The following is a 14,788-nucleotide window of genomic DNA, read 5'->3' as shown; positions in this document are numbered from 1 at the left end:
TTTGTTATGTTTTTAAGTGAGAGAGAGAGAGAGAGAGAGAGAGAGAGAGAGAGAGAGAGAGAGATCATACTTTTCTATTACTTCGTGAAGTAATTTAATTCTAGTTAAACGGATGATAACAAATGTGAGATAAGAGGCCAAATTTAGTTTTAATTGGAATCCCAGTTTTAATTGGAGACACTTTTGCAATTTGCTAATTAACTCTGTTTACGTTATCTTTCTCAGATGAGAAGTTCAAACTTCAAAACATGTTAATTATAATATAGAATATAATACTTAAGTCCTTCATCAGAAGTTCAGAAGTCGGATGATTTAGCCGGCTATCAATGTGTTCCATAACAAAACTCATTTATTATAACAACAAAAACATATTTAAAAGTCTTTATTGACTTATAAGTAAAGCAAATGATAAAACAGAACGCAAAATTATCGTAATATATATAGTATATAAGTAATTTAACTTGTTACAATGTATTTTTTTTTTATTTAATATACTGATTACGACAGTTCTCGCAACCGGTATCGGTTTTTGTAATACAATGTATGGAGATATCGAAAGTAAATGAGGATATATATAAATTTAAAAAAATTAAATTTTTAATTAACACATCATATTTTTGTAGCCTCTTAATACCACTGCGGCTATAAATCCGATGAATTTAATTACCAATTTAATTACTTTATATATACTAATTTAGTTACAACTGTCTGAATGAGTATAGCAATATTCTTTCGTTACATTAGTCGAAATTCCTATCACGTTCGGTGCTTTATGTAACAGCGGTTTTCTTAGCACGTGTGTCGTTTATAACGGCGATGCTCGTGCTCGAATCAGGGATGCACCATAAGATATCTCACGTTTCCTTTATTGCGCATCGTCGGTCATTCTCGCCTTCATCGACTCTCCTGTGAACGTAAATGGCCTTATATTTCTCAGAACTATCCGATGTATGTTCTCTCCTGATCGTGGTGCTCCACAGATCACCGCGAATTTCATAGTCAGTCTACCTTACTCGACACTGTTTCTCACAGAGTTTCAGATATTTCATCATATTTTGATATTACTTTTAAACGCGTTGCGCACTCGTTCCCTTTCTACTTTTGGTAATGAAATTAAAAAATAATTTAGAACACAACAATTAAACGTACCTTCTTGCTGCAAGATATTCGGAGCATATGTTTTTTTTTATATTCAGGTATATATTTTATTCTCTTATATATATGTATTTTTTAAATATGGTTTAATTTGTAAGGCACATAAAAGAGCAATAATAATGTTAAGATGCTTAGCTCTATATTCCAATTTTTTTAATATCATGATGACATAGGATAATTTTACATGTAGAATTACAACAAGATTATTTTATTACCGTTATAAAATGTTTCTGATGTGCAATATTGATTTATTATTTCTGTTAATATTGCTATCAATAGTATTATGTTAAACAATGGCGGAACTAATGATCACATTATTTTATCACATATACTCTTGCTATTTATTACAGTGTATTGCTGAAGAAAAATTTCTTATTGCTTAAAGCTAACATTATTTTTAGTTATATCTCACTTTGTTGTCCTTCATTGAGCTATATACGCTCATTCCTTCTTTCAATTTATTTTTACAAAATGCATCCGCTTTTAATTCTTATGTACCAAAATTTTTTTATTTTCTCTTGTTTCTTTTGACTTTGTGGCTTTGTCCATGGGATTCTCGTTAACAGAAATTAAAAATAATAAAATTGAAGAAGTATATCTTTTTTGTCTAATATCCCCAGGCTTAGGTATGACTATTAATAGCCTGTTAATAATTTAAATTCGTCAAATACACACAACAGTGTGTGTCACAAATTATGCCGATTTTGGTATCGTTTGAGCTTGTTTAAAATCATCGTACATAGGAAATTCGTATGTTTCTTTTGAATAGTCGCGTATCATGAAAGGATAAACCTCGTAGATCACGCTGTTCTTATCGGAGAGATCTTCATTGGTGCACCAAGGTAGATTAAATGGCAATCTGCAAAATGGAACAAATATCTTACGAATGCAATAGTACCTATTTCTTGTATTAGTTTTTTTTAATTGATTATATCACTACACTATTTTTTGTGTCATCATTAAAGTTCATGAAACATAATTATTTATAAAACCTGCTATTATTCGTTGTATTCATTTACTCTTACCTTGGCGGTACGCATCTTTGTATTTTATATATTATAGTTTTTACGAATGGTTGCTTTTGAAATTTTTTTGTTCCTGGGGCACGCATCGATGTGTGTGACGTGAAGTATATTTTATTACTCTCCAACTTGCGCTTTTTATTCTCCAACAGTTTGCGCTCCCGGAGATTTTCTCTGGATTTATAACTAAAACAAAGATTTTCTGAATTTAAATATAATATTGCCAAAAAAATTTACATTTGCAATGATGTTTTTCTTAATATGGAAAATGAAAGACTATCATTATTTGCCAAAATTTATATATATATATATAATTTTTCAATAATCTTTTGATATTATAATATTAACCAATGTTTAACGTTCTCGCGTAAAGCAAAGCGTATTTACAGTTAATGGTACAGGAGGTTTTATTGTGCATTTAATTATACTCTTTTTTTTCAAATTTAAAGAAATGTATTTGATATTTCTTTGGTTTCGCAGCAAGAGCAAAAGGAAAGCAATTTGTTGATGTATTTGTAAAAATTGAACAATAAAAATAAAAAATATAATTATGAATTCTCTTATCACGACTTACCTGATAAATTGACAAAGTTCTAAATTCGATGGTATATAAACACACGTATAAGTCGTAACGGGTGTCATTATATTATTAGCTTTTGAAAGCTCTATGTCTGATACATCGGTAATTGGATGTGCGTTTCCCATAGCAACGAATAATTTCAAGGTGAAGAGAAATAAAAATGATTGCAACGAAGCGCTCCACATGATTGCAGGAAGTCCTTAATCGTACAAATACACGTTGTAATACTGAAAAATTATATACACAAACATTATGATCTATCATAAATATTTTATGAAATTTTCATAATTTAAATTGAATAACAGATTTGTGATATTAATAAATTAAAACCTGTCACTCCGGTTCACCCTAATAAGCGATCCGCAATATTTCCAGTTAATTTGTACAGTCGTTACTACTGATACAGTTTGTAATCCCCTGTTTATTATAAAGACGAATGTCGAAGAGAAATATAAAATCCATTTCGAATGTTCGGTCGGGTAAAATTGTACGTCACGTAACTCGTCAGGTATAAATACCCACTGCATTGTAATGTATTATTAATTCCAGCAATTAAACGTCGACGCATCGCGTCCTGATTAAATAAAGGCATCGCTCTGAACGACGCACACTTGTTCGCATAATATAATAACAACAAAGCTGGGGTAGAATAGAAATAGAACTTAACAATGATAATTACGCGTTATCGCGCGTAAAGTAGTACGCGGAGTTGAAATCGAAGGAAGTACACGAAAAACAAAGTGATCCTTTGTCCGTCGATCGCGAGAGTTTTATAAAAGGGGAGGGAGCCCTCTTTGCTATTTTCATTATATTCTATCCATCTTTATAAGCGCGTTTCAACCCTTTCATTACGCATCCTGTCGTTTTTACTGTAGTGCAGAATTATTATTGCAAACTGTACGTTGGAAGATAATGCCTGCGCGATGGTATTAAATGAAGATCGCAATTATGCAGACCGGAAAATTGCTCTGGTCCTCTTCAGGCGCATTAAAGGAGCGCATTAGGATGCCTTAGTTTCGTAATAGCATTAAACTTATCTTTAAGCAAACGGTGCAATTCACTCGTGCAAATCGTTAGACGAAGTAACGAGAAAAATTCTTGTTCTATATAATTATTTGTATTTTTTAAAGTTTAAAGAATTAACAATTACATTTAAAAGATTATCTCAGTGAGAAATGGCCATCAATTCGATGACGATGACCGTATCGACGTTGATTCGACATCGAATTGGCCATCATTTCTTACTGGGTATGAATTAGATGTGAGATATCGTGAATATTTTTTGCATATTAATACTATATTAACACTACTATAAAAATAAAATTTATTTTAGAAATATTATTTTGTTTCCTAAAGTTGTTTTTTTAGACGCAACAAAAAATAATTGTTATTTACATGTCATGAAGATTCGCCGATCATCAAAATTATAAGTTTTGTTCGCCCGTCTACTTTATATTCGTTGAAAATTTCAAAATTTGAATTGTCAAACTGTTTCTTAACGCTAGCTAACGATATGGACCTATAATGTCAATAGATGTAATAATTGATATGTTAAGGTAGATGTCTCGAAAACAAATCGCACCTGGAGGTGCGCACTTACTTCCGATTTCCGTGGTCCGAGCGTCGTGTCGCACACGCCATCGTCATTCGCGGACCCTTCAACCACGATAATCTCGCTGAGAACTTTGATATCTCAAAAAATAGTATGTGACTGACGCGAAAAAGCGCGATTGGTATTAAAATGCTGCACCCGTTTCTATCCAATTGTTCTCCAATTATATTGAAGGAGGTACTTTTCAAGGGCAACCGACGGCGATGCACAAAAATCAGCGGCAACAACTTTGCGCCTCATTCATGAACGACATTTATTTTTATCCTGTTCCACTCCTTTTGGAGGATATTCCCCAAACAACAACTTCGTGTTTATACGAAGCATTGTTCTACGCAGACGAGGAGGGAAAACTTCATCGCGCTATGACTTATCGTCGTTAAAAAGATGGAAGAAATGCCGCGATACGGCAACACACATAATGGGTACATTCAGCTGACTCAACAATTAAGTAAGCGTCTGTTGCTATTGGTGTATTCTTCTAGATTTAAAGGTCTAAAATCAAATTAGATCACCTATAGAAAAATACACTAACAGCAACAAGCGCTCAACTGTTGAATCAGCTGAATGCACCCACTGATTTCATGATTTCGACACGCAAATTCAACAGGACCCACCACGGTCGGCCACGCTAGGTAAACTCGAAAAATTCAACCGAAAATGACGAACGTCTCACACAGCACGATGCCGTCGTTTGCTGTCTCGTCGAGAGACTCCTCCCTTAATTTGAGTAATAACGCAATCATCATCGCGATAGAGTCAAAACGCGCTTCTGCGTACATCATGAGGTATTGTCAGAGTTTAATCGCGCTAACATCTGACAGCAATTCGTCACTCTGTACTGTACGTAACTATACCACGCACAGATATACACGCACGTGCGCTTACCTGTATTCACTGAGAGATTTCACAGTGGAAACGCATGCCATGTGGCTTACCCGTGCTTCCTCAACACGTTACGCCAATTTATATACTTTACCGCAGATAATACTAATTAACTGGAAATATAATTCCCCCGTTATCGTAATAAATATCGTAATGAAAACTGTAATCGGTGAAGTATCATCGTAACTAATAATAAATATTTATCTTAGCGTGAAGATAGTGTCATGTCCAAATTTTGTCTTCGTTACACGTGTAAATTTTTATCATACACCGATAACCCTTACTGTGAAAGTTTCCTTTTATAAAAATTGAATTTTAAATAATTATAATCGACTATAAGATAAAATAATATAAAGGAAATAATTTTATATATAAATATAATTAAAAATATGTAAACATATAATTTTTTATACTATATATTATATATTATAATATATTATAATATGTATCATAATGTATATTATATACATATATAAGTTAAAAAATCTCATTCAAGAAAGGAGCTTTTACATACATACAAATGACATAACTAAAAGTAACTAAAAATTGCTTTTTTAATTGTTAATGTTACTAATTAAATATTCGATACATTGAAAGTTTCCTTTGTCCAAACTTGATATTTAACAATGGAATTATTTAAATATGTATATATATATATATATATCTTTTAAATCATGTGAGAAAGAAAAATCGCTCGTGCGTTTGTAAGTTAGAACAAAGATGTAATCGTGATTTTCTCGTAATAAAAAATGAGAAAAGTTGAATACTTTTTATTCAAACGATATATACGGCAAGATAAATAATAGGAATTGTAAATACGACTGATGAAATGTTGGACCAAATATTAGAGTTTACATGCAAAAGTTATCGCGATCAAGAAATGATTCTCGCGCCTGTAAATAATCATTCTATGGTAGTTTAATGCGCAAACGTATACATGGCCACCTCCCCATAGGCGCACGCAGAAGCATAAGTATAATCGGTACATTTTCATCATTTATATGTATAAGATATTTAGTTATAATCTGATATAATCATGTGATATCAGTTTTGTCCACTGATATGTATACATGTATCGGTGAAGTTGTCCAAAATTGAATATCGCGCAGATAATAAAAATCTTCAAATAAAATAAACATATTTTTATCGTATCTAACCTGAATAGATAAACGATCGAAAATATCCGTGTTTATTTACTTGCTCGCGCAGATAACATTTCAAGTGATATTCAAGTATTTACACTTATTGTTAGATTTAGATTTGTTCGTATTTATGAATCTATATATTCCTCGTTTTGTCTAATTATGCTCCTCTTGTCATACAATAAAAGTATAAATGCAAAAATTACAAAGGTAAAGTGCAAAAAGTATAATAATAAAAGTGTGATATAAGAAATGAGTAAGCGCGCGAATATACATATTTTTTTAAGAGAATGCCGCTTATTTTAATTATTCCTAACGTTTGCTATACACATATTTGAAAGCGCATCCGTCTTCCGTTTTCGCAGTGTCGTATTCGATCGGTAAGAGCAGACGCTATGCGAATACACGTGAACATGCGAGCAATTAATGTCATACTCCGCTGCTCTCGACGGCAAATGTTTACGACGCGGAGCCGCGCGGCGGCTACAATTAATTCGAGTTGAGTTAAGGCTGCAAAAGAGTACATACCTGGCAGCGAACCAAGATGTTATACTGCGAACGTGTACATACGACGAAGTTATCCGGATTTTCATCCGACGAGCGGACCAAGTTACCGTACAGCAGGCCGGTGGACAACGGCCTCATTTGCCGGAGTTACCTTTTCCCTCCCCGCCAAACTGCTCCAACAATGCCCAACACCCGGTAGTAATAGCGCAATAATGTCGTAGCTAAACCGTATGGTATAAAAAGAAACCGACTCAACAAAGCCGGCTTGGCTCACAGTCAAATGGCACTACTTCTGAATATCTACCGGACTTCATCCGCGACAACGAACTTTTTAATCTCTCAGACGAAGTACGCTCGTCTCGTTTCTCTCATGATGCAGGAAGATCGCGAATAAGTCAATTTACACGCGTTATTTTATTGACCTCTCGTATATACTATTGAGCTGTTAAAAAATCATATTTCAAATTTTAATATCTAATAATAATAATGGTAACGATCTTTCTGATGATTCAAACAAATCGCAGAAACAATTGACGAGAAGACGTATGTACATTCTAAATCTTTTAGATGCCTATATCTATTCTCGACTGCTTTAGTCTAGCAGAAAATTTATTACGAATAATTTACTTATTTTTCTTACAGATTTTTTAATATTATAATTATCATTTAGTTGGTTACCTTTAATTAAGTTTCTTTACTTTGCATTTTGAAAAATGATTCTGTCGTATTTTAGATACAAAAGTATGATAATATAAATAATATCTATATTGCAGTAAAAACAGTACTTATGTCGTATTTATAAATTTTCTTTGAGATGAAATCAAACAAGAAGAAAAAAAAAGAGAGAAGAAGAAATGAAAACAGAACTGTTCGTAGACATATCAAGAGAATAAGGCCAATTTGTGGGAAAACCTAGATGTACATTATTTATTAAGGCTAGACATGCGAGAGAATAGAAACGTAAATTTTTGCGCTTTTTACTGGAAAGAAAATTTTCTTCGGAATTTAGAGAAATTTGGCTTTTAATAAATCCGCGTCGTCTACTCGCGTAAATTAGCGAGCCCACGCAAGCGAAGTGCGCGGAATTATATTCGCCGTTAGTTCGGTGCCTGTTTCTACAGGATCGTCCAAATGAAGATGAAACACATGTGCGACACATGAACTATCACACCGATGACTCGGCTATTAATAGAATAATAAGTATGTATCATGGTAAAAGAAATTAGTGAAAATAATCTGAAAATAACAGTTCTTAGCTTTTCAATCGGTTTATATATTTGTTAACTCTGTGAAAGCAAATATACGAAAAGAAGCGTGTCATATATACATTATGACAATAGCAAATGGTATAATAAGACTATATCGTACAAAATTAAAAACATACAATATTATCATACACGATAAATTAATTCCTTTTATAATTTATGAAATTTATTTTTAGTTTAGTTTATTTTTAGCGTTGATTTTGAGGGAACCTATAAAAGATCGACTCTCAAAACTTTACTTCCTGGACGTTTGTTATGAATGGCCGAGTGTTCGACTGACCGTGAGCGTCGAACGAAGAGGACATCGTGCTGAAACTGAAATGAGCTTACAAGCGGAAGCTTACGAAATAAGCAAAGAACCGTGTAGTTCAGTAATTCGCTGCATTCATTATCTGGATTATTGTACCATAGAAATCGTTTATTTACGTATAATTGGATTCACAGATAGTGCAGTATGCTCAGAGGATATAGATTCAGAGGATATATTACAAAAGTCTATATAATATATACATTATATACCTTCATGCGTATAATTTAAGTTTAAAAAAATAACGAAGACCTTACTGCTTTAAACATCAGTTATCTTACCTTAATAATTTATTGCGTGATTGTGCCATGTCATCTCGTCTTAATAACCATGATAAATTATTCTTATAATTTTTCTAATTATCGCAAAAGTTGTATACATGTACGATGAATTGCATTTTTATAATAACAGAGAAACTATCTTATTTTGTAAAATAATTTTATTCATAGTTAATATTTATGATAATTACAATAATTTAAGCTATTATCAATTTTAACTAAAATCTAATGAAGACGTATTTCTAATGTATTTAACGTATCGATAAAGTTATAATTAACAACAAATTTAAACAAATTTAAACAAATCTTTACAATATCTTTATAAAGACATTTGGAAGACATTCGAGATTAGTTTAGAAAATGAGTGTAGTATAAGTAAAAGTGATACGTGAATTAATTAACTTGATGTTAATTAACGATTAATAAATTTCACTTCTTAGCACGTGATTATCTTCTTGCGCGACAGTGCAATATCTTCGTGAGGAAGATAAAATTATTTAAATGACGTATCGCTAACGAATGCACGAGATATAATGTCCATAGGTAATCTCTAATCGCCGAAGATTCCTTGACTCTTTATCAGGTGATAAATTCTCGAACCTTTGGAAAATTAAAGATGTGAGCGTTCCTTCGTCGGAAACCCGGCGGAACGACGTGATTCTCGCCTCGCTCGCCTCGCACAAGCCGGAGTCGTCGGCTCGACTCGGACTTGGCGTATCTGTGGGCTTACCTAGTCATTTGGTGCGAGTACTCGATCGCGGACGTGTTTCGGCCTCACTCTGTCTCGTGTTCGGCGAACAGGTTCAGGATTCGCGGGACATTGCTGCGATAACACGTGTATCGGGATGAAGGACATTCACGCGCAGGTGAGTCCCATACGTGGAAAACTTGTGAGAATTGCCTTTCCGTATCGTCTTCCTATACGAGCGAAGGAGATTCAAGTCGCCTCGTATCATCGCGTAGCCGATACGGAAATTTAATCGACAAAGTTTGTTCGAAATCGATAAAACTTATTATTCTTCGTCAAGATTGCTGATCAATTCGCAACATAATAATGAATTTTTTCGGCAGCGCAACGAGACGATAAATGCTTTATATTTATTTATTGTTTTAAAATTTATAGATAATAAAAGTAAAAAACATGACTTTTTTGTGACGTTATTGAAATTTTCAAGTTGTTTTAATGTGTCTCTTGAGAAGAAGAGAAGGGAGAAAATGAAAAAATTAATAATAATGAAATATCTACAAAATGAAGTATGATTTTCTGGTACGATAAAAATGTATAGCATAAATTAACATTTCAATTTCTTTACATTAAAATTAGGGATATATATTTTTTATTTTCCTGCAATACATTCCATATATTATTTTTAATAAAAATCGAGTCGTTCCATATTACGTGCGCATATACTTGTGTCAATATTTTCAAATTTACTCGTATTTCTTCAAAAATATTTTTACGGTTAAAACGTTCTATCGTACATTTATTTCTTTAATATGTATAAACATTTTATAATCGTATTTATACTCTTCTTTATGTCGTTAAATTTATTTAATTATAATTTATTTCAAATATATACAATGGAATATATTGAAATTTATATAAAATAACGTCATCTTAATTAAAATCTATAACGAGATTATTATTGCCATGTAACAAGAAATATATGCATTGCATTTCTTTGCGAAGATGTAGACTCTGATTTTTTTAATACTTTCTATGACTGGTATTCTCGATGAGAATTGTACGATTGAAATTCTCGACGATATAACGATCCTCTTATATACACGGTTGCGGCAATCATCGAGAAACGAGGGTACACAATATAGTCATTTAACTAACAGCGTCATTGGGGTTCACGCTCAGGTTCACGCCACACTGACATAATCGACCGGACCTCTCGGTTCGGAGGTCACCATCATCGTTTCAAGTAATCTGTCGTTCCATCGAGACGTAGTAGCATCAACTCGTTAACGACTTAAAATTTTTGACTTATTTTTACTTTTGATATTATCATACGCTTACATTTTTATGTAGCGCTTGTTGCAAAATTAATATCATATATATTATCTAAATTAATAGTTCAGGTTCAATTCTTTCTCTGTCTTTTTTTCTCTTTCTCTTCTAGTTTTTTTGCAACAAGATATAATACTTTAGCAATTTATTACGATAAGAAAAATACAAATCAATAAAATCAGTGTTTTTTAATATTCAGTTATTTTCAAGCGAATTTCTTAAACTATTGAGTTTTCTAAATTTTATCAGTTAGAAGTTATGTTATAGCGTTTATTTTAACGCTATATAATATATGAGCTTTCTTATTTTTTATAATAATGTTTATATATATCCAAAAACAAGACAACATATATAAATGCTTTAATACAGTAAAAGAAAAAGATTAAGAAATATAGTTATTATTATTTTAGAATTTGTATATTTTTTGTTATTGAAAACTATTAAATATTAAAAAAAAATATTAAATAAGGATTTAGAGAAAAAGTTAAATGTTTAATAATTTTATATATATATATATATATATATATATATATATATATATATGCGTATAAAATTGAGAATTAATAACAACTTATCCTGTTCTTTTCACAGTAATCTGCTATTTATTTTTTTTGTATAATTTGTTTAATTGTTCTAAAAGATTTCCAGCTTCAAATCATTTCTATTACTATTTGCTCTGTGCCAGCAATTTTAATAAATTATTATTTTACAATAAAAATAAAATTCACGAACTGTAATCGGAGAAGCTGGAGATTTCGTGGAATAAACGTTATCGGATCATATCACTTGACCATTATGATCCGAAGGATATCTTTCTTTTGACACTATGAAATTTTGAAGACTTATTTTTAGATCTTGACAAAGATGACCAAGGGGGCAACATATTATCGCTGTATGTTTTATATATTCGTGACCAATGAAAAAAATTAACTATACGAAATGCGATTATCTAACATTTTGTATCGCATTGTTTTTATTATGTATATATTTGGTACTATTCGAACAGGAGAAGTGAATGTTTATACGTAAAAATATCGCAGAAAAACACCTTCGCGCTTTCAATTATGATAGTCTCCTTCTGCAAGTGGCACGAAGAATGCGAAAACACTTTTGGGAAAAATCGTCATTATTAAAAAAAAAAAACTTGTCATTTTTTTTTTAATAATGACGATTTTTCCCAAAAGTAGTTTGCAGGCGATGTGAATATTGTAAATAAATTGAAGAAATCAAACAACCACACGAAAGAGAGAAAGTTTTATTATTCTAAACGAAAGAAGAAATGTGTTTACCCGCCGATAATAATTTATCGCGTGAAACATCCTAATCGCTGATCTATAACCTACATTAATCTATGTCGTTTATCATTCCTGCTATTTTAGTTATAATGTCTATGAGTCGAGCGTTGTTTACGGCACATCGTCTAGTAATTAACATTTTTTCCTTAAGAATTACAGTTGTTAATCAATTGAAACAATCCTTACATTAAACATCGAATGGCATTTTATCAATATTATTGTTTTTAATCTTCGCTTTTCGCCTTTTTTTATACGATACAATCGAAACGTTGGAAAGAAGATCGGAATCGAAAAGTTTTTAGGAAGTTTCGCTCTTCTGAATTCCGCACACTTAAATTAACTCAAAATAACGAAGGCGACCTTGATCCTTCACGATCGCGCTGCGAGAGCGAACGGTGGATAATGAACGCTCATCCCCGTTTCCATTCTATTCCTATCCACGCGATTCAGCGCTTTCATGGGCGGCTTGAGTCATTCGTATATACGGACGAAATTCCAGAAAAAGCGACGTCGACGACAAGGGGAATGACGTAGCCGAACCACCCCCCTGTCTACGACGGCTAGCCATACTAACTATTTTCGGGATGCGCTGCTTCACACGCATAACTTTGCGTTAATGCACGCGGTATGTGTTCCGCGCGAATTTGACTCGTGACGTGCTTACACACGACTTTAAAATTCCTGTGCTCATGAGCCGCTATGGCTGCGGTCCGATTTACGCTTGCAGCGCTCGTGATCATCATTTGTCTTTATTTAATATTCGATTAACGACAAGGATGAAAGTATTCCAAAAGCATTGTGAGCATGAATCGGACCGCAGCCTATGAGTCAATGAAATATTTATATTGTATTTATAATGTTAATCGATTTTAAAGACCTTGTTAAATTTTATAATTTGCTTTTCATAAACATCAACATGGAGTTTTCAAAAAATCTCAAATATATTGGCAAAAGAATTAGATATTAATTTCCAATTTATCTACAAAAGCATTATTAAATACAGCATAAGAAATAATTATCATACATGAAAAAAAATGAAAATATTATATAAATCTATCGTTTCTTGTGTCTTCATTATTAATTATCATCTCAAGAAAAAAAAATGGATATATGGCTGTCATTAAAAAGATCAATATGTAATCTCTCTTTGTTCGAACAATCATGACAACTCGAAGACTGGAACTCAGATGAAGGCAATACAAGGCAGAAGAGAAGATATCATTGTCTTAAATAAAATTGCTGCCGCGTCGAGCAATATTTCTCCTTTATCGCAGGAAATGCATTATTGTGCGGCAGTGCAGTAATGCGTTTCGCCGTAATCGAAACGTAAAAATTGCGCACATAAATTGCGATTTTTTTGAAGATACCCTAGCGGGGACGGCGCGTGATCCACGAGCGTTCTCCGCCGTGGCGTCTTTATTGCGAAACCGTTTCCGAGCCGTCACCGAGCGAGGAAGACGCCGTAGTTTTCGATCGAATGACAAGCGCGGGACTTCCTACGATCGCGAAACATGACTTTTGGCGATGTTTACGACCGCGTCGAACGCCCCGATATCCCGCTGCGTTTTGAACGCTAAAAATACCGCGCACCTTTTTCCGACTGCCGTATGTAACATACCGAAAGTTCCGCTTTGGCATACGAGTTTTTAGGATTTTCGCGGATGCAGCTTTCGTTTTTTTTTTCTTGACGATTTCTTGTCGGCTTCCTAAAATGTTCATCCGATTGTAAATAGTCAAACGATTAGCGAATATGCGTTAAGAAGACTCGAACAGACGTGGATACGTCTCGGCTCTTGGGGGATTGCTCGTAAAACTGTTCCGCAAATTAAATGCCGCTCGAACTGACGTTTCGCTTTCATTTAACGACGTTTTGCAACTCCGGAACGTTCATTTCGACATGCACTTGCATGTGAGATAACGCGTGGAAGCTTGCCAGCTAGCAATGCGGGATTATATGTGTATATATATATATATATATATATATATATATATATCGATATGTGAATCACAAACTACGATGTACACGATACTCTTCGTTGCGCAAACGTTTTATTTATACAAATTTATTTAAGCTACAAGTATTAATGATATCGTCGTGCGCAGACGATAACTGATAATAAAAATTTCCAAAAATAATATATTGGACCGCGCCAAATGGGAAAATAAAAAATAACGATCCTGATTATAATTAACAAAAAAAATTTTTTCAAAAATTTAATATAAATAGTGCCAAAACAAAAATACAAAGCGATTAAGATATCAATAATTAAGAGAAACACAAAATATTTTTTTATATTCGGTCGATGTACAAAAATATACACTATATATTTTATTTTTACATCGTGGACTAATCTGGGACTAATTTAACACATATATGTAACGCGTCGGACTATCTTAATGAGGGGCAAAAAACGATTTGACGCTTTCTTAACAAATGTGTGGACATCACAATCTGATTGCGTGATTGACTCGTTGATACGAGACACGGAATGCAATGGACGTAAACAAAAAAACGTAGAACTCGAGATGTTCGTTTGCCCTTTGAAACAGGCAATGCCCCGGTTATTCTTAGGTGTCTTTATCGGCCGCGATCTATTTATAGAATCGCAGTCTATCACTCAAAACATCACGATGAGACGGAATTACGACGGATCGGTCAGATGATCAGAACCGGAAATAAAATTTCTTTGAACTTTGAACCGGGCGGCCTTCGGTTCCGTCTTATC

The 14,788-nt window shown here is 33.1% G+C and overlaps 2 protein-coding genes across 2 annotated transcripts in view; one reads left to right on the top strand and one right to left on the bottom strand.

Annotated features, from left to right (window-relative positions):
• The window catches only part of LOC105459482 (phytanoyl-CoA dioxygenase-like), a 121,307-nt gene that overhangs the window by 104,651 nt on the left and 1,868 nt on the right, over positions 1-14,788 (top strand). The window contains 2 exon segments of the mRNA XM_011705571.1: positions 9,367-9,578; positions 9,581-9,616. Of these exon segments, the coding sequence (XP_011703873.1) occupies positions 9,367-9,578; positions 9,581-9,616 (248 nt within the window).
• LOC105459481 lies at positions 368-2,984 on the bottom strand. Its single transcript, XM_011705570.1, has 3 exons — positions 2,752-2,984; positions 2,181-2,363; positions 368-2,014 (listed from the first exon to the last, which is right to left on the bottom strand). The coding sequence occupies exons 1-3, from the start codon at positions 2,940-2,942 to the stop codon at positions 1,849-1,851; spliced, it is 540 nt and encodes a 179-aa protein (XP_011703872.1). The 5' UTR covers positions 2,943-2,984; the 3' UTR covers positions 368-1,848.

The sequence above is a fragment of the Wasmannia auropunctata genome, unplaced genomic scaffold, assembly GCF_000956235.1.
Source record: "Wasmannia auropunctata unplaced genomic scaffold, wasmannia.A_1.0 LD334186.1, whole genome shotgun sequence".
Taxonomy (NCBI): domain Eukaryota; kingdom Metazoa; phylum Arthropoda; class Insecta; order Hymenoptera; family Formicidae; genus Wasmannia; species Wasmannia auropunctata.
The sequence above is the reverse complement of the archived record's forward strand: the minus strand, read 5'-3'. Positions and strand labels throughout refer to the sequence as shown.